This window comes from Bubalus kerabau, chromosome 12 (genome assembly GCF_029407905.1).
Source record: "Bubalus kerabau isolate K-KA32 ecotype Philippines breed swamp buffalo chromosome 12, PCC_UOA_SB_1v2, whole genome shotgun sequence".
NCBI classification, from domain to species: Eukaryota; Metazoa; Chordata; class Mammalia; order Artiodactyla; family Bovidae; genus Bubalus; species Bubalus kerabau.
The window spans coordinates 2,480,318-2,502,076 of record NC_073635.1 but is presented as its reverse complement, the minus strand read 5'-3'; the positions used below and the strand labels follow the sequence as shown (position 1 = coordinate 2,502,076).

General features: G+C 36.8%; 1 protein-coding gene across 1 annotated transcript in view; it reads left to right on the top strand.

The window, feature by feature from the left end:
- TDRD3 (tudor domain containing 3) overlaps positions 1–21,759 on the top strand; it is a 215,916-nt gene that overhangs the window by 106,087 nt on the left and 88,070 nt on the right. Inside the window, exons 6-7 of the mRNA XM_055541922.1 lie at positions 5,773–5,844; positions 8,476–8,625. Of these exons, the coding sequence (XP_055397897.1) occupies positions 5,773–5,844; positions 8,476–8,625 (222 nt within the window). The remainder of the gene's footprint in view (positions 1–5,772; positions 5,845–8,475; positions 8,626–21,759) is intronic.

Here is a 21,759-nt window from a genome sequence, read left to right as displayed (position 1 = left end):
TCAGACCAATGCTACACCTAACTTTTATTTCACATATCTTAGTCGGGGATTCAAGGTCATTTATAATCTAGCCCTAGTTCTAGTTTATCTTTTCAGCTTTCTTCATTTTTTTCACAAAGGTTTTGTTTTAGCTAAATGGAACTACTTACTCTTCCATTCTGTAGGCTTTTCTCAATTGGTCTTTTGAAAAAGAAGAAAGATTTTCCCAATTTTAGGATGATTTTAGTTTCTTTTTTATTTTTTAAAATTATTTTATTATTCTTATTTTATTTATTTTTATTTTTTGGCTGTAATGTGCAGCATGTGAGATATTAGTTTCTCAACCAGGAATTGAACCCTTGGCCCCTGAATTGGAATGGCAGTCTTAACCATTGGATCACCAGGGTAGTCCCAGTTTCTCTCCTAATTCATGCATGCCCATATTGTCCCCATGCTTTTTTTTATTTTGGTTTTATTTATTTATTTTTAAAAATTAATTATTTTATTTGGTGATAATTACTTTACAATATTGTGATGATTTTTGCCATACATCAACATGAATCGATCATACTTTTAAACTCAAAGTGCTTGTTTTTTCACATAGTGAAATATTTGTTCCTTTATTGAATTCATAGACTACTTTATTCATGATATGAAGAAGCATATTATTTTTTTACCTAGCAATAAAATTATATTTACTTCTTATCTCCTTTGATTGTAGGCTTTTTGAGGTCAGAATTCCTGTTTTTGTTATTTTTATTCAGTTCTACAAATATCTGTTGAACAGTGTGTATACCTTGTGCTGGACTCTTGTATCTGTATATCATGTAATCCACCTAGCAGTCTTATAAGAGAGTGTTATGCCCATATGGATCAGAAAATAGGCTTTAAGAACTGTTAAACTTACTTTATGATGGATCTGAGCCTTCCTGTATCTCTAGAGTGATGGCCCTGAGTCTTACATGTAATAAACAAAGTGATTTGATAGTTTCATATAAATAGCCAAGTTTATGAACTGTGAGTTTCCTAGAGAAATCTCACCCATTTCTTGTGATCTTTTCCGTTTATAAGTTGATATATTGTATCCTTAGAGATTTTTTTTAAAGTGTGTTAATATGTTCTCAAGTCAGACAAACATATTATACATAACTTTTCCAACCCAGCCAAAAGTATTAGTAATTAAGCATGTATTCCACTATCAAATGGCAAAGTTGATCAGTGGAAAACTGCAGTTACTTTTGCACCAACCTACCTCACTGATTGTAAAGTAGATCAAACATTCCTCAGAAATTGCTCATCTCCAACATGGAAACACACACATACAAACACATATACTCTCTCTCTCACACACACACACACACATATATGCATGAATCAGTGGTAGTTTGACAATTATCCTTGTAATGTTTTATTATATGTTTTTGCACTTTGTTTTCTGAGAGCCATGCTAGTATTTCTTTTTGTGCTGTGCTTAGTCACTTAGTCTATATCCGACTCTTTGTGACCACGTGGACTGTAGCCCGCCAGGCTTCTCTGTCCATGGGGACAAGAACTGGAGTGGATTGCCATACTTTCCTCCAGGGGATATTCCCGACCCAGGAATTGAACTGGGGTTCCCTGCATTCCAGGCAGATTCTTTACCAACTGAGCTACCAGGGAAGCCCTAATATATCTTTCTAAAAACTTTTGGAAAAAAAAAAAAAAATAGCCCTAGTATTTCTTTTTAGAGGGCAGTAAAAATTTACATGAAAAAGTTTGAAAACATCTTAATATGATAATAGTTCTCTTTGGTTTTGTAGTTTTTTGATTTTGGTAACCATAGTGATGGAGAAATCATGGAGCGTTCAAATTACTTGAGCATCTGGCAGGTGATACCCATAGAAATCAAATGTATACATGAAAATCATAAACCATAGAGTTAATTTTGGAAGCAGTGGGGTTTTCTTGTGGAAGTTTAATGGTTTAGCTCTTTGGCTCTTAAATTTAAGTGTTTGATCCATTTTTAACTAATTCTTAAACATGGTGTAAGTAAAGGGTAAAACTTCATTCTTTTCCATGTGGATATCCAATTTTCCCAGCACCATTTGTTGAAGAGACTCTCCTTTCCCTAATGAATGACCTTATCACCTTCATCAAAAATCACTTGACTTGAACAGCATGGAGATCAAACCAGTCAATCCTAAAGGAAATAAGCCCTGAATATTCATTGGAAGGACTGATCCTGAAGCTGAAGCTCCAATACTTTGGCTACCTGATGTGAAGAGCCAACTCCTTGGAAAAGACCCTGATGCTGGGAAAGATTGAAGGCAGGAGGAGAAGGGGGCGACAGAGGATGAGATGGTTGGATGGCATCATCAACTCAACGAACATGATTTGAGCAAATTCCAGGAGATAGTGAAGGACAGGGAAGCCTGGCGTGCTGCAGTCCATGGGGTCGCAAATAGTTGGACACAACTGAGCAACTGAACAACAACAAAATGCATGCAAGAATCTATTTCTGGGTTCTTTATTCGGTTAGTCTGTCTTATTGCCACTGTTTTGATTCCTATAACTTTTTAGTAAGTTTTGCAATCGAAAAGTATGAGCTTTTTTCAGGATTATTTTGACTATTCAGGGTCCCTTGAGATCCCATATGAATTTTAGTGTGGATTTTTCCATTTCTGCGAAAAATATTCTTAGAATTTTAATAGGAATTACAGTGAATCTCTAGACCTATTTGAATAGTACTAATATCTTAACATTAAATCTTCCAAGTCATGACCCTCTCATGTCTTTTCATTTATTGGTATCTTCTTTAATTTCTTTTAGCAATCTTTTGTAATTTTAATTGCATAGGACTTCTGCTTATTTGTTTAAGTGTATCCCTAAATGTTTTATTCTGTTTGATTATAGTATAAATGGAAACCTGTAACTTGCAGTTGTTTTTTGCTCAACCTAGTTCTCAGCAGTGACTTACGGGAGATCCTGTGAAGGTTTCTGGAACATTTTTTCCTCACAGGACTCTCTTTTTCAAGCCTCTGCCCCAGGGCTTCCAATTATTTCAGTCCACCTTGAGCTATGAGACTGATTTTCTCAACGTAACTTTCTGTGCTCTCTGTCTGCATCATGTCTCAAACAGAAAGGCAGAGCTCACCTGTTATTTTTTCTCCTTCTCTTTGGACTTACAGTCCTACATTACTTCTTGCCATGTGTCATAAAACATTTGTTTCTTATATGTTGACCATATTCCTAGTTGTAGAGGGAGATTTAAGTCTGGACTCTTATACATTCATCAGGATGGAAAGTAGAAATCCTGTAATATGCTTTTTACTATATAATGTGTATTGGAAAATGATATTATTGGCAGCTTATGTGAACTATAAGAAAGTCATAGCATAAAATGAACTTGATTTTTTGGCTTTGGCTGGTCTTTTTTTTAATATCTAAATTAAAACTAGGGAAAGGACCTCTCGATTATTTTTTGCATTTGTGTTTTTTTTTTTTTACTAGATTAACATCTTAAATACAGCTTATCAAGAAATATGATATTCATATACAGTTTAAATTATTCTTTAATTAAACTGAATATTATTGTTGCCTTTAGTCTTAGTGCTTTTTAATATAACTGACATAAAATGCAAAATATACTTTATATAATGCAGGGACTCAGTCCTGTCTGATTATTTGTAACACCATTGACTGCAATACACCTGCCTCCCCTATCCTTCACTGTCTCCTGGAGTTTGTTGAAACTCATATCCATTGAGTCAGTGATGCCATCCAACCATCTCATTCTATACTGCCCCCTTTCCTATTTTGCCTTCAGTCTTTTCCAGTATCAGAGTCTTTTCCAGTGAGTTGGATCTTTACATCAGGTGGCCAACATATTGGAGTTTCAGCTTAAGTATTAGTCCTTACAATGAATATTCACGGTTGATTTTCTTTAGGATTGACTAGTTAGATGTCATTGCAGTCCAAGGGACTCTCAAAAGTCTTCTGTAGCACCGCAGTTCAAAAGGATCAATTCTTTCGTGCTCAGCTTTCTTTTATGGTCCAACTCACATCCATACATGACTACTGGAAAAACCGTAGCTTTGACTATATGGACTTTTGTTGGCAAAATGATGCCTCTGCTTTTTAATACACTGTCTAGGTTTGTCATGGCTTTCTTTCTAAGGAACAGCATCTTTTAATTTCATGGCTGCAGTCACCATCCGCAGTGATTTTAGAGCCCAAGAAATGAAATAAAACAAGTAAAATCTGTCACTTCTTCTACTTTCTCCCTTTCTGTTTGCCATGAAGTGGTGGGACTGGATATCATGATCTTAGTTTTTTGAATGGTGAATTTTAAGCCAGCTTTTTCACTCTCCTCTTTCACCCTCATCAAGAGGCTCTTTAGTTCCTCTTCAGTTTATGCCATTAGGGTGGCATCATCTGCATACCTGAGGTTGCTGTATTTCTCCTGGCAATCTTGATTCCAGCTTGTGATTCATCCAGCCCAGCATTTTTGATGATGTACTTTGCATAAGTTAAATAAGCAGGGTGACAGTATACAGCCTTATTGTACTCTTTTCCCAATTTTGAACCAGTCTGTTGCTCCATGTCTGGTTCTAACTGTTGCTTCTTGACCTGTATACAGATTTCTCAGGAGACAGGTAGAATGGTCTGGTATTCCCACCTCTTAAGAATTTTCCACAGTTTGTTCTGATCTGCACAGTCAAAGGCATAGTCAATGAAGCAGATATTTTTCTGGACTTGCTTTTTCTATAATACAGCAGATGTTGGCACTTTGATCTCTGATTCCTCTGCCTTTTCTAAATCCAGCTTGAACATCTGGAAGTTCTCAGTTTACATATTGTTGAAGTCTAGCTTAGAGAATTTTGAGCATTACTTTGCTAGCATGTGAAATGAGTGCAATTGTGTGTTAGTTTGAATATTCTTCCCTGGTGGCTCAGAGGTTAAAGCGTCCGCCTCTAATGTGGGAGACCTGGGTTCAATCCCTGGATCGGGAAGATCCCCTGGAGAAGGAAGTGGCAACCCACGCCAGTATTCTTGCCTGGAGAATCCCATGGATGGAGGAGCCTGGTGGGCTACAGTCCATGGGGTCGCAAAGAGTCGGACACAACTGAGCAACTTAACTTTCACTTTCACTTTCACTTTGAATATTCTTTGGCATCGCCTTTCTTTGGGATTGGAATGAAAACTGACCTTTTCCAGTCCTGTGGCCACTGCTGAGTTTTCCACATTTGCTGACATATTGATACTTTAAAAGCATCATCTTTTCGAATTATAAATATCTCAGCTATAATTCTATCACCTCTAGTTTTGTTCATAGTAATGCTACTTCAGGCCCACTTGACTTCACACACAGGATGTCTGGCTCTAGGTGAGTTATCACACCATTGTCCTTATCCAGGTCATTAATACCTTTTTTATATAGTTTTTCTGTGTATTCTTGCCACCTCTTCTTAATCTCTTCTGCTTCTGTTAGGTCATTATGGTTTCTGTCCTTTATGGTGCTTATCCCTGCATAAAATGTTCCTTTGATAGCACCAATTTTCTTGAAGAGATCTGTAGTCTTTGCCATTCTGTTGTTTTCCTCTATTTCTTTGCATTGTTCACTGAAGAAGGCCTTCTTATCTCTCTTTGCTATTTTCTTGAACTCTGCATATGTTTTATAAAGTTTAAAATAATTAATAGGCTTTTTTTTTTCTGTTTTAGGAATCTACTAAAATAATTGGATTTCTTGTGCATAAGTGTTGTTAAATATATTTTTAATGTATAAATCTGTTTTATAACTCATTTTTCTCACAGAGCTTGTCAAAACACAATAGAAGCAATATTGGAACCGAAGGTGGACCACCTCCTTTTGTGCCTTTTGGACAGGTAATGACTTTCATTTTGGCAGATGAATTTTAATCATCAAAAAGTATTTTTCATTTATATTCATGTTGTGTTCAGTTTTGTGCTGACCTCTTCACTCAGTGGTCATAGGAGTTACGTAGAAATATATTAATTATAAGAAATTGATAATTATGTTTTTTTCCCTTTATTTTAATTAGCATTTTGGTGTAGATTCTTTTCTGAAATGCTGTTAACCCAAAGATTCAAAGAACTAAGAGACACACCAGATGTCAATTTAAGACTAAGATAAGATGGTGGTGAGGGCTTTTGTTTTTTGAGAGAGAGAAATGCAAATGTAAGAAGTCAAAAATATGCTATAATTTCTCACTTTGTTCATTAAAAAAAAGAGGGAGGAAAAATAAAAGCATCAACAAAAGAATTGATAAGAGACAAAAAAAATTGGAACAAGGAAAGGCATCATTGCACTTTAGGAGAACCTACTGTCCCAGCTGTCCCTTCCAAGACTCTGTTCTTCTGCCTTCATCCAAAGACCCATCTTAGTCAAAGACTTAATTTTATTTCCAGTTGGTATTTTCCTTTTCAACTAAGGCATCCCTCATCTTTTTCTCACATAAGTGAAACATTTTTATTTCCTAATTATTTCCTAATTTTCAACCACCTTGCTGCAGAATGTTACCTCAAGGTAGCTCCTCAGCTGGCCAGTATCTTATCTTTCTGGTTGTGCTAAACATCACATTGCATTCAAAACAATCTCTCTTAGCTTGTCCCTGCTTTATATCTGAAGAATCCAAGAGTAATCAATCACTCTGACTGCTTGCATCATATGATGCTACTAAAATTTAGCTGTTGGTAACCTGCCTTGCATTTGAGCTTTATTTTCCTTCAAGAGTGCTGACTCAAAAGTGAAGATAAGTTGTGAACACTGCAGCTAGGAAACAGAGACCTACATCTCAGTAACAATTTTAAAACATTTGGTATGAGAAACATATCTAGTTGATCAGGAAATAAGCAGAATCAGTTGAATGGCATCCTCTTCAAAACCCTTTTTTAGAGGATCAACTCAAAATTAAGTAATTCATGCTTGCATCATGGCTATTTTGAAAGTATTTAAAAACATATGCTATTTTTTATTGTGCTTAAGAACATGTGAAATTCAATGTAAAAGGAGGCATGATCCATGCTGATGATATTCTCATTTCTATAGTGAAAAATCCCAAAATGAAAACATTCTATTAACTTATATTTGAAAATAATAAGTACTATTTTCAAAAATTTTCTTTCCTCATAAACATTTTAGGGATAATATTTCTTTCATAAATTACTAACAGAGCCTTATAATTTAATTACTTTCAAGAATTTGAAGTATATATACTCTATAGAGCTCTTTTTTTTTTTTTTTTTGAGTTCATTTCAGTCACTCAGTTGTGACCGGCGCTTTGCGACCCCATGATCTGCAGCATGGCAGGCTTCCCTGTCCATCACCAACTCCTGGAGCTTGCTCAGACTTGTGTCCATTGAGTCAGTGATGCCATCCAACTATCTCATCCTCTGTTGTCCCCTTCTCCTCCTGCCTTCAATCTTTCCCAGCATCAGGGTCTTTTCCAATGAGTCAGTTCTTTGCATTAGGTGGCCAGAGTATTGGGGTTTCAGCTTCAGCATCAGTCCTTCCAGTGAATATTTAGGACTGATTTCCTTTAGGATTTACTGAAATTTGTCTCAAGAGACTAAAATCCCACAGCTTTGCAGCCTGACTGAGGGAGAGAGTATGTTTTTAGCTTTTGATTTGGTTTACAAGTTGAAAGTCATCTTTCTATATGTAAAAGTAACTATCCATTTTGGAATTAGGAAATATGTTAAAAGTTACAGCTTCAGTAATGTTATTTGTTTATGAAGTCCATTGTGAAAATCTCTTCTTCAGCATCTTAGCCTTGTACATTGGTTAAAGACAGAGTATACTGGCTGTGTGTTGGAATCAGCTATTTTATATGTATATTATCGAACATCTGTATTTCCATAACACATTTATTTGAAAACATATTTTCATTCCTCATTAAAATTACTGAGGTGAAAAATGTTCATTTTATAGGAGTTTTGCTGCTAGGATTAAAAGGGATAATTTAATTCAGGGCTTATTTTTAGACTTTGAGGGCTTTCTTCATTTGTCTCAAGAGACTAAAATCTCAGAACTTTGCAGCCTGATTGGGGGAGAGGGTATGTTTTTAGCTCTTGATTTGGTTTATAAGTTGAAAGACATCTTTCTATATGTAAAAGTAACTATACTACTTAACCCTCATGGATGTTGTGGCATAATGTGGAAATCAGCTCTTAATAAAAAACCAAATTTTCTTCTTGTGCAATAGTCTAGACTGTTTGAAAATTTAAATTATTTTAAATCATCATCCTAAAATGAAACTTAGAACTTTTGGTTTAATGAATGTTTTAAATATGCTCCCCCCTTTTAGATGGCTATATTTAGTGTAGCTTTCATTTACTAGTTACAGTTAAAGTTACTTCAGTTAGTTAGAATTATATTTTTATGGGCTCTTACTTGTTGTGATTCAGATATTTCTTTTGAAGATATATACTTTCTTACAAAAAGTTGAATCTCTTCTGATATTACTGAAGCATTTTGTTTTTATTTATTATTACCAGAAGTGTGTGTCTCATATCCAAGTGGATAGCAGAGAACTTGATCGAAGAAAGACATTACAAGTGACAATGCCTGTCAAACCTCCAAATGACAATGATGAATTTGAAAAGCAAAGGACTGCTGCTATTGCAGAAGTTGCAAAGAGCAAAGAAGTAAGAAGCTAAATCATTGCAAATTTCTCTTATTCCTTGCCTTTATGTTCTATTTAGATTACTCACAATCATTATTGTCTTTTCACATAAAGTAACTAATTGAACAAACTTTTGACATTCTTTTTCCATATTCTATCAGTAGAGAATGTCCTGGTATCTTTTGGAGTCTTAAGCTTACACCATTTTACTTGTAAACATTCCTTTTCCAAGTCTCTTTAACAATTCCATTAAGTTGCTTTTGCTGACAAACCATCCTTCTTTTCTCCCTCTTTCTTTTTTTCTTAACAGTTTACTACTGAACACAACAACTTTTTTTTTTTTTTTTGATGGCAGAGGGGTTCCTATTATTAGTTGGGATAGATGATACTTTCTGAAGAAAGTTTTCTCCTACAATAGAAACCTTGGAGGGGTTCAGGTAAAAATTAGAAGGTAAATCAATGGCTCAGGATTAACAATTTTGTCAGTTTTCATTCTTAAATATAATGTATAGTAAAAAACAATTTTTATCTTTGCATTTGTACATACTCTCTCTTATTTACTATTATTAGACAAAAGGTTTTCTTTTCATTATTTTTAATTTCTTACTTATTTAAAATAGGTTGGTTCTCTAGTTATTTATTGATTTGTAGCTTTTGAAAAGAAATTTTAGTTCATGAATTAGTTGGTTGCTTAAACAGAATTTTCTTAACCAGTGATATTGAAATAAATTTCTTTATTTAAAACCAGCAATAAACCTTAGCTAACAATTTTTTTCCTATTTGAATTCAAAATTTAAGCAGGGATTTCTTGAATTTTGGTAGTTCTTCCCACAGTGTCATTCTACTATCTGTTTATGATAGGAGGACAAGAGCACAAATTCTAGAATCCGACAACCTAAAAGCATATACTGCTGAGAACTTGGATCAGTTCAGTTCAGTTAGTTGCTCAGTCATGTCTGACTCTTTGCGACCCCATGAATTGCAGCAAGCCAGGCCTCCCTGTCCATCACCAACTCCTGGAGTTCACTCAAACTCATGTCCATCGAGTCGGTGATGCCATCCAGCCATCTCATCCTCTGTCGTCCCCTTCTCCTCCTGCCCGCAATCCCTCCCAGCATCAGAGTCTTTTCCAATGAGTCCACTCTTTGAGGTGGCCAAAGTACTGAAGTTTCAGCTTCAGCATCATTGGATAGATTACTTAAATTTTGTACCATATTCTTTTATCTATGAAAAGATGGTACCAGTGGGACAAGAGCACAGATTCTGGAATCAGACAGCCTAGAAGCATATGCTAGCCTAGAAGCATATACTGCTGAGAACTTGGATAGATTACTTAAATTTTGTACCATATTTTATTTATCTATGAAAAGATGATAGCAGTAGTACCTACTTCATATGTTTACTGTAAGAATTAAAATTGCTAATATTTAAAACAGTTAGGATACTACATGGCACAGATAATGATATTGTTACTGAATTCCTGTTCAGCTGCTTATCATTCAATAATCCAATACTGAGAGTGTTGGTTAAAAGGAAATATGGCTTTATTGAGGAGGCTGGCAATTCTGAGGAGAAAGGTGGGAGTATGTTCCAAAAAGCCAGCTCCCAACTTGCCAGATTTTGCTTGGAGATTCATAGGGGAAAGAGGAAAGGGGTACAGTGCTCATAGGGAGGGGGCTGTCTTCTATTTTCAGAGATGATTGTCTTGATCGCACAATTCCAAGTAGCTATCAAGTCTTACTTGTGATTGGAACATTATCTAAGTCATAAATCTTTGGTTAACTATTTCTGGAGAATAAGGAACAAGGGTGAGGTTTAGAGAACAATTAACTAATCTTCAGTCTCAGTAAGCACCAACAGTTTTCTTCATTCAGCAAGCTAAGCTAAGTTAATGTTGAACTAGGGTAGAAGTCAGACATCGTAAGCATAAGATCACAGCCATATCCTAACTAAGGAACAGTGCTGGAATAATGCAGAGGAGCCGAGATCCCTAGTTATAGTTTCACAGCCTCAGTTACAGTGTTAGGTTGTCAGGTCACTTCAGTCAGGTCCAACTCTGTGTGACCCTATAGACTGCAGCCTGCCAGGCTCAATATTCCTTTGCTGTGCTATGCTTAGTCTCTCAGTCATCTCTAACACTTTGTGATTCCATGGACTATAGCCCCCGAGGCTCCTCTGTCCATGGGGATTCTCCAGGCAAGAATACTAGAGTGGTTGCTGTGCTCGCCTCCTTCTTTTGCTAAAAGCCTTCGATTTGACTATTGCTATTCCTCGGTGTTTTCTCTATTCTAAGGCATGTTTAAAAATCACTTTAATATCTCTGAAATTAATTCATTTTATCCAGTTAGCATAAAATGTATTTCTTCCTTTCCTAAAAACTGTTAAAATTATGGAGTTTCAGAAGAGGATATTGAGACTATGTCAATTTCTTAATGATTGTAACAAAGGTGTTATTTTGATTTACATTTTTCTCAAACTTTCTTCCCAAAATTTTGTTTGATGTCTGTTTACTGGACTCTAGTTAATATATGGTAATAGGCTTCATTTTTTAAAGTAATAATTGATCACATTTTATTTTCCCATAAGTATTTGTAAATAAAGAATCATAGTTTTCTAAAGCAGAGTTTCAACTTTTCAGTTTATATGTAAGAGTTGATTGGAGGCTTAAAACTGTAAGAACATGCCCAAGGTTACCCAGTGACAATTCTGGGACTAACCTACATATATTAATGTAGAAGATTATATCTACGTCTAAGTATCTTTCTATATAGATGAGTATACACATATTCATACTTAATGAGTGTCTGAAAAGCAAAATTATATAACAGTGTAATTTTCCTGGAAAGATATTTTATGTTCATCTATTTAACCACTTAATGTGGGTTTGGTGGAATCTACTGCAGATGACCAAGTGATGTTTCTCGTTCCTTTCTTCCTTTAGTCCTTCATTCAATAAATATTTTTTTGAGAACGTGTAATATGCCAGGGGCTATCTTAAATGCCTCGGTTTAAACAATGACTAAATATACAAAAGATTTCTGCCTTTATCAAGCTTACCTTTTAGTAAGTTAAACAGATTGGCAGAGTAATAAGTATGTAAATTATATGGTAGGTTAGAAGTTGATAAGTGCCATAGGCAAAAGTAAAGTAAGATGGGCAGTTAAGGAAGATGTTGGTTGGTCAGGGGAGTTGGGGGGTGGGGGAGTGCAGTTTAAAATAGGATGGTCAGAGGAGGAGAACAAGATGGCAGAGGAGTGGGTGGACGTGGAGCACATCTCTCTCCACAGATATATCAGGAATACACCTTCAGACACAGAAGTGCATGCAGAACACCAGCTGAGAGCAGACACGAGTACCCGACCAACAGAAAAGAATGTATCAGATCAGATCAGTCACTCAGTCGTGTCTGACTCTTTGCGACCCCATGAATCGCAGCACGCCAGGCCTCCCTGTCCATCACCAACTCCCGGAGTTCACTGAGACTCACATCCATCGAATCAGTGATGCCATCCAGCCATCTCATCCTCTCTCGTCGCCTTCTCCTCCTGCCCCCAATCCTTCCCAGCATCAGAATCTTTTCCACTGAGTCAACTCTTTGCATGAGGTGGCCAAAGTACTGGAGTTTCAGCTTTAGCATCATTCCTTCCAAAGAAATTCCAGGGCTGATCTCCTTCACAATGGACTGGTTGGATCTCTTTGCAGTCCAAGGGACTCTCAAGAGTCTTCTCCAACACCACAGTTCAAAAGCATCAATTCTTCGGCGCTCAGCCTTCTTCACAGTCCAACTCTCACATCCATACATGACCACAGGAAAAACCATAGCCTTGACTAGACGAACCTTTGTTGGCAAAGTAATGTCTCTGCTTTTGAATATGCTATCTAGGTTGGTCATAACTTTCCTTCCAAGGGGTAAGCGTCTTTTAATTTCATGGCTGCAGTCACCATCTGCAGTGATTTTGGAGCCCAGAAAAATAAAGTCTGACACTGTTTCCACTGTTTCCCCATCTATATCCCATGAAGTGGTGGGACCGGATGCCATCATCTTCGTTTTCTGAATGTTGAGCTTTAAGCCAACTTTTTCACTCTCCACTTTCACTTTCATCAAGAGGCTTTTTAGTTCCTCTTCAGTTTCTGCCAAGAATATATAGAACCATGAAAACTCGGTAGGATGAAGGAACTAGGGGGAAAAACAGGAGTGTTAGTAGGACTGGACCTGCCCTCAGCAGGAGGGGGAACTGAAGCAGGGGTCCGATCTCCACATCAGGGCAATTGTCTAAGTCAGAGGAGAAACATTTAAGGCTGAGAGTGAGGCAGGTGATCTGTGACAGCCTAAATGGAATGAGACTCAAACAGTCCTTGCCTCGGCCGTACATTAACGCGGACAGGGATGCAGGTCCCCTGGAAGGCACAGCTGCTGGGAACTGGAGTTTAGGGATTATGGAGCAGCCAGGGTGAGGGTTGCTGTTGACTGCAGAGAGACAGATTGAGGGGATGTGAGAGAGGAGATTGTGGTGGGAAATGCCTGTGGAGGAAAGCCAGGCAGCCATGGAAGCAAGGGATACTGCTGAGTTATGTTTAGGGGCTGGAGTCATCACCATAGCCTGTCTCTCCACATGCCAGCATTGGCAGCTGAACAATAAAGAGGCTGGCCCACCAAATGCCTGACGCACTGAACTACAGAGTAGGACCCCACCCAGGGTACTCCTTTAACTGACTGATTGATTGATCTATAGAGTAGGACCCTACCCGAGGTGCCACTTTAACTGACTGATGTGCTGATCTACAGAGTAGGACCCCACCCAGGGTGCTCCTTTAACTGACTGATGGATTGATCTACAGAGTAGGACCCCACTCAGGGTGCTCCTTTAACTGACTGATGGATTGATCTACAGAGTAGGACCCCACCCGGGGTGCCCTTTAAGTGATTGATGTGCCAAACTATAGAGTAGCACCTGACCCAGGGTGTCACTTTTAAGTGCCTGGCACACTGATTTACAGAGTAAGACCCCAGCCAGGGAGGCCCCTCTATGTGTCTGACGTGCTGAATAACAGAGAAGGACCCCAGGCAAGGGAGCCCTCTAAGTGCCTGAACAGCTGGAGCTGCAGAGAAAGACTGGCCGAAGAGGCCTACTGACACCAGCTACAAGAGGCTTGAAAAAAGACTCTGATAGGGCCATAACTCCTGCAGTGGAGGCAGTCTGTGTCACTGCACACTTAGTGCTGCCAGGGTCCCCACAAGCCAAGCAGCTGAACCACCTTCACGCTCAACTGTCACTGGAGCAGAGCTGCTATAGGCAAAAAATGTCTTGCATCTATGCATGCAGGGTCACTTCTGTCGTGTCTGGGCTCTTTGCGACCCTATAGACTGGCCTGCCAGGCTTCTCTGTCAGGGAGCAGGGGGTTCTCCAGCCAAGAATACTGGTGCGTATTGGCCAATACTGGTTGCCATACCCTTCTAGAGTTCTGTATTTCCTCCTGTCCTAGCCGCCACCCCCCCCGAGAACCTGGTGCTGCCAGAACCCTTGCGACCCAAGCAGCTGCACCACCTCCACACTTGGCTTTCACAGGGGCAAACCCAAGTCCTCTGGAGCAAACCCCAGTGGATGACCCATATACACAGGTGAAAATAAAACCACAATTGAAACCCAGGGGCAGTGTGGTTAAGGAAGAAGACCCAAAACCTTCCCACCAGCTCTAGAAGCTGCAGATTAAATCTACATGATCAGCTAGGCAGATTCTGTGTCTTTATAAAAGGTCATTGAGAGCTCCCACAAAAGAAATCGCACTAGTTCTGATAGTTGTGGACATTGCAAGCAAGAACACACAAAAGTAGGACCAGATTAGAATCTGAGCTGCCCCCACAGTAGGTCCAGAGATCAGCAGAGTGTTGGAGGGCATGCTAGGGAGGTGAGGTGGACTGTAATTCCCTGCAAGGGAAAGAACTCTTGAGCAGTGACTCAAGAAAAACATTCATTTTTCTTATGTTTTGACTTGTTTTGTAGATTCTTTTGGATTTTTTTTCTTTTTACCCCCCTGTTGCAGTTGTCAATTTTATTGGCACTGTGAAATCTAACTAAACTTTTGAGCTTTTTTTTGTTTTTTTCTCAGTCACATTTTTTATTGTTGTGATAAATCTCTGCCTCTCCATTGGGCTTTTGCAGTTCTGAGGAGTTTTCCTTTTTTTTTTTTCCCCTTTTTCTTTCTTCTTCTGTTTTTTTTTTTTCCTTATCTCTTTTATAAATTTAATTTTTTTAAACCTATTATATTCTTTCTACATTTATTCCTTTGTTTGCCTTTCCTGCTTTTCTTTTCACCTTGCAGTTAGTCTTTAATGTATATAAATCTTCTTCATCTACCTTTATTTAACTTTTCATATCTATTCTTTCTTTCTTTCCTTTCCTCTCAACATATTTGTTAGTTTTGTTTTCATTGCTTTATTCCCCATTTGGCACCTTGCTTTAGTTTTGTTTTCCGGTTTGTGCTTTAGTTAGTTTTGTACTTAACTGGTAAATATAATTTTTATTTCCTTTGTTCACCAGGTCAATCTACTGTACTTTATTTTTGTTGGACTGTATTGACTTTGCTCATGGGTGTATATGAGTATATTCCATTTTTTAAATTATTATTTGTCTGATTTTGTAACTGCTATTTGTCTGGGATTCATCTTTGGTTTCTCATTTTTGGATATTTGTTTTAATCTCAATGCCATAACAAACCACTTGTGAAATGTTCGTTCCTGGCCAGAGATCAAGCCTTGAGACTTTGGAGTGGGAGCACTGACTGCAAAACCCTAGACTAGCAGAGAACTAATCTTAGGGAGTATCAAAAAGTGAGTATTCACACAAAGGAAACCACTTGAATACAAGACCTGGCATCACCCAAACACCAGTAGCACCCTGTGCAGGATGCCTCATCTAAACAACAAACAAAAATACAAACCCAATCATCAGCAGACAGAATTACCACCTCACTCAGCTTTGCCCATGAGAGGAAAAAGAAACAAAAACTCTGCACAAATATCACCCTATAGGAAACTTCCACAAACCATTGGAACAACCTTAGGAGGGCAGGAACCAAAAGGAAGAAAGAATTCAACCTTGAAGCCTGGGAAAAGGAGACCTCAATCACAACAAGTTAAAAAAAATAAAAAGAGAACTACTACACAAATGAAGAAATAAAATAGAAACACAGAAGTCCAAATAAATGAAGAGAAAATAAGCAAACTACCTGAAAAAAAATTCAGAATAATGATAGTAAAAATGATCAAAAACCTTGAAAACAAAATGGAAAAAATGCAAGAATTAATTAACAAAGACCTAGAAGTATTAAAGAATTAGCATACAGAGACAAACAACACAATTACTGAAATTAAAAATACTCTAGAAGGAATCAGTACCAGAATATCTGAAGCAGAAGAACAAATTAGTGAGCTAGATGATAAAATGTTGGAAATAACTTCTGAAGAGCAGAATAAAGTAAAAAGAATGAAAAGAACTGAGGATAGTCTAGAGACCTCTGAGACAATATCAAATGCACCAATATTTGAATTACAGGGGTCCCAGAATAAGAAGAGAAAAAGAAAGTGTATGAGAAAATTTTTGAAGAGATTGTAGTTGAAAATTTGCCCAACATGGAAAAGGAGATCATTGATCAAGTCCAAGAGGCAAAAAGAGTCCAATAGAGGACAAGCCCAAGGAGAAACACGCCAAGACACATACTAATCAAACTAACCAAGATAAACACAAAGAAAGAATATTAAAAGCATCAAGGGAAAAGCAACAAGTAACATACAAGGGAAACCCCTATGCTGATCTTTCAGTAGAAACTCTACAGGCCAGAAGGGAATGGCAGTATATATTTAAAGTACTGAAAGGGAAAAATCTACAACCGTGATTACTGTACCCGGAAAGGGTCACATTCAAAATTGATGGAGAAATAAAAAGCTTTTCAGACAAGCAAAAGTTAAGAGAATTCAGTACCACCAAACCAGCTTTACAACAAATGTTAAACCGGCTTATATAGTCAAGAAATACAAGAGAAGAAAAAAGATCTACAAAATCAACCCCAAACAATTGAGAAAATGGCAATAGGAACATATATATCAATAATTACTTTGAATGTAAATGGCTTAAATGTGCCAACCAAAAGACACAGATTGGCTGAATGGATACAAAAATAAGACCCATATATATGCTGTTTACAAGAAACTCAGTTTAGACTTAAAGACACAAAAAGGCTGAAAGTAAGAGGATTGAAAAATATATTCAGTGCAAATGGGAAGCAAAAGAAAGCTGGAGTAGCAATCCTCATATCAGACAAAATAGACCTTAAAATAAAGGATATTATAAGACATAAGGAAGGACATCACATAATGATCAAGGGATCAATCCAAGAGGAAGACATAACAATTACAAATATCTGTGCACCCGGCATAGGAGCAAGTCAATACATAAAACAAACATTAACAGATGTAAAAGGAGAAATTGACAATAACACAATAATAATGGGAGACGTTAACACCCCACTCACACCGATAGACAGATCATCAAAACAAAATAAGGATACAAGGATCATCAAAACAAAATAAGTCTTAAATGATATATTAGATGAGATGGATCTCATTGATATATTCAGGACATTCCATTCCAATGCAGAATATATCTTCTTCTCAAGTGCACATGAAACATTCTCCAGGATATACTGTTTCTTGGGTAACAAATCAAACCTCAGTAAATTTAAGAAAATTGTAATTGTATCAAGCATCTTCTCTGACCGCAATGCTATGAGACTGGATATCAATTACAAGAAAAAAAACTGCAAGAAACACAAACACATGGAGATTAAACAACATGTTTCTAATTAACCAACAGGTTACTGAAGAAATCAAAAGAGAAATCAAAAAATTTCTAGAAACAAATGACAATGAAAACACAACTCCTATGGGATACAGCAAAAGCAGTTCTAAGAGGGAAGTTTATAGCAATGCAGTGCTACCTCAAGAAGCAAGAAAAGCATCGAATAGAAACCTAACTTTACACCAAAAACAACTGGAAAAAGAAGAACAAAACCCTCCCAAAATTGTTAGAAGGAAAGAAATCATAAAGATCTGAGCAGAAATAAATGAAAAAGAAATGAAAGAAATAATAGTAAAGATTAATAAAACTAAAAGCTTGTTCTTTGAGAAGATAAAATTGACAAACCTTTAGCCAGACTTATCAAGAAAAAAAAGAAGAATCAAATCAGCATAATTAGAAATGAAAAAGGAGAGGTTACAACAATTCAGAAATGATAGACAATGTAGAAATACAAAGGATTATAAGAGACTATTTTGAACAACTTTATGGCAATAAAATGGATAATCTGGAAGAAATGGACAGATTCTTAGAAAAGTTCAATCTTCCAAGACTGAACCAGGAAGAAATAAAAATTATAAATAACCCAATTACAAGCACTGAAATTAAAACTGTGATCAAAAATCTCCCAAGAAGCAAAAGCCCAGGACCAGATGGCTTTGCAGGAGAATTCTGTCAAACATTTCAAGAAGAGCTAATGCCTATCCTTCTAAAACTCTTTCAAAAAATTTCAGAGGAAGGAACACTTCCAAACTCATTCTGCAAGGCCACCATCACCCTGATACCAACAAGGAAAACACACAAAAAAGAAAACTATAGGCCAATATCACTGATGAACATACATGCAAAATTTCTCAGCAAAATTTTAACAAACAGAGTTCACCAACACATTAAAAAGCTCATATACCATGATCAAGTTTGGTTTATTCCAGGGATGCAAGGATTCTTCAGTATATGCAAATCAATCAATGTGATACACCATATTAACAAACTGAAAAATAAAAACCATACGATAATCTTAGTGGATGCAGAAAAAGCCTTTGACGAAATTCAGCACCTATTTATGATTAAAACTCTTCAAAAAATGGGCATAGAAGGAACCTACCTCAACATAGTAAAGGCCATATATGATAATCCTACAGCAAACATTGTTCTCAATTGTGAAAAACTGAAAGCATTCCCCCTAAGATCAGGAACAAGACAAGGGTGCCCACTTTCCCCACTATTATTCAACATAGTTCTGGAAGTCCTAGCTATAGCAATCAGAGAAGAAAAAGAAAAGGAATCCAGATCGGAAAAGAAGTAAAGCTCTCACTGTTTGCAGATGACATGATACTATACACAGAAAACCCTAAAGATAGTATCAGAAAATTACTAGAGCTAATCAGTAAATTGAGCAATGTTGCAGGATACAAAATCAATACACAAAAATCATTTGCATTTCTATATACTAACAATGAAAAATCAGAAAGAGAAATTAAGGAATCGATCCCATTCACCATTGCAACAAAAAGAATTAAATAGGAATAAACTTACCTAAGGAGACAAAAGAGCTGTACACAGAAAATTATAAGCCACTGTTGAAAGAAATCAAAGACAAAATAAACAGATGGAGAGATAGTCCATGTTCCTGGGTAGGAAGAATCAGTATTTTGAAAATGATTATACTACCAAACACAATCTACAGATTCAGTGTGATCCCTATCATATTACCAATGGCATTTTTCACAGAACTAGAACAAAAAATTTCACAATTCATATGGAAACACGAAAGATCCTGAATTGCCAAAGCAGTCTTGAGAAAGAAGAATGGAGCTGGAGGAATCAACCTTCATGACTTCAGATTATACTACAAAACTACAGTCATCAAGACAGTATGGTACTGGCACAAAAACAGAAATATAGACCAATGGAACAACACAGAAAACCCAGAAATAAACCCATGCAATTATGGGTATCCTAATTTTGACAAAGGAGGCAAGAATATACAATGGGGCAAAGATAACCTCTTCAATAAATGGTGCTGAGAAAACTGTACCAGCTCCATGTAAAAGAATGAAATTAGAACACTTCTGAACACCATACACAAAGATTAACTCAAAACAGATTAAAGACCTAAATGTAAGACCAGAAACTATAAAACTCTCTGAGGAAAACAAAGGCAGAACATTCAGTGACATAAATCAAAACAAGATCCTCTATGACCCACCTCCTAGAGTAATGGAAATAAAAACAAAAGTATACAAGTGGGACCTGATTAAACTTAAAAGCTTTTGCACAGCAAAGTAAACTATAAGCCAGGTGAAAAGACAATCCTCAGAATGGAAGAAAATAATAGCTAATGAAACAACTGACAAGCGATTAATTTCAAAGATATATAAGCAGCTCATACAAGTTAATACAAGGAAAACAAGCCAATCAAAAAGTGGGGAAAAGACCTAAACAGACATTTCTCCAAGGAAGACATACAGATGGCTAACAAACACATGAGAAGATGCTCAGCATCATTCATTATTAGAGAAATGCAAATCAAACTACCTCTCAGCAGCCAGAATCACCATCATCAAAAAGTCTACAAACAATAAGTGCTAGAGAAGGTGTGGAGAAAAGGAAGCCCTCTTGCACTGCTGGTGTGAATTGATATAGCCACTATGGAAGATGGTACGGATATTCCTTAAAAAACTAGGAATAAAACCACCATATGACCCAGCAATCCTACTCCTAGGCATATACCCTGAGGAAACCAAAATTGAAAAGGACAAATGTATCCCATTGTTCGTTGCGGCACTATTTACAATAGCTGGAAAATGGAAATAACCTAGATGTCCATTGACAGATGAATGGATAAAGAAGTTTTGGTATATATCCACAATGGAATATCACTCAGCCATAAAAAGGAACATATTTGAGTCAGTTCTGATGAGGTGAATGAACCTAGAACCTATAATACAGAGTGAAGTAAGTCAGAAAGAGAAAGATAAATATTGTATTCTAACACATATAAACGGAATCTAGAAAAATGGTACTGAAGAATTTATTTACAGGGTAGTAATGGAGAAACATCAATAACCTCAGATATGCAGATGACACCACCCTTATGGCAGAAAGTGAAGAGGAACTAAAAAGCCTCTTGATGAAAGTGAAAGAGGAGAGTGAAAAAGTTGGCTTAAAGCTCAACACTCAGAAAACTAACATCATGGCATCTGGTCCCATCACTTCATGGGAAATAGATGGGGAAACAGTGGAAACAATGACTGAGCGACTGGACTGAACTGAACTGAACTGAACTGAATGAACATATCCTACATGGGATCACAGTGCTCTCCAAGTTGTTTGAAAGATGCATTACAGACAAATTGTCTGACTTTCAAGTGGGCATAAAAGGCCTTCTAACCTATGCAGGTTTCCTCATTACACATATAGAAAATGCTAGTGTGTTTTTGCTCACTTCATATATAACAGGTGCCCTTACGTTGTGTTGTATCTGTGCTTTTTCTGTGGGATTATTCCATTTGGAGCAAAGAGCACCATGATTCCAATCTGTGTGTATTTATTAAGTCTTCCCTGAGGTTTGTGTATGTTGGATATTGTGGTGTTTTAGATCACTGAGTGTACAGAAGAAAGAATTCAAGCAAAATATTGCTGTTCTTCAGTAGTTTTGTTTGTGGAATTTGAAATTACTCAAATTTAAAATAAATTACTGGACTGTGGAAATAAAAAAATAAAAATAAAATAGGATGGTCAGGAATTGAGAATTCTTTCAAATTTTATATAGTTTATATTCTAGTAAGGACAGTAAATAATATAAACATAGTAAATAATTAAATTACAAATTTCAGCCTTAAATATAGTAATTTGACTAGGCTTCAAGATGGTGAAATTTGTGTCAAGAATCTAAGGCAGTAAGAATTAGTGACATGATCTGAGAAGAGTGTTCCAGGGAGAAGGAAAAGCTACTGCAAAGGCTCTAAAGCAGGAGTTTATGCTGAAGGAATAGCACAGTGACTAGTAGAAGCAGAGAAAGCAGAGGGACACATTCTAGAATATAAAATCAGGAGTGATAATGGAGGTCAGCTTATGTAGGGCCCTGTAAGCCATCTTAAAGACATTCAGAAAGAAATGAGGAGCCTTTGGAGGGTTGTCAGCATATCATTATATCAGCAGACCTACATTTAGAAAGTCTAATTCTGGCTGTTGTGTTCAGAAAGGGAAGATGGGAATCATACAAGTTAGGGAATTATTGAAATAATCCAGGGGGAGAAAATGTTTTGGTAGTGATGGCAGCTGTATAGGTAGTGTGAATT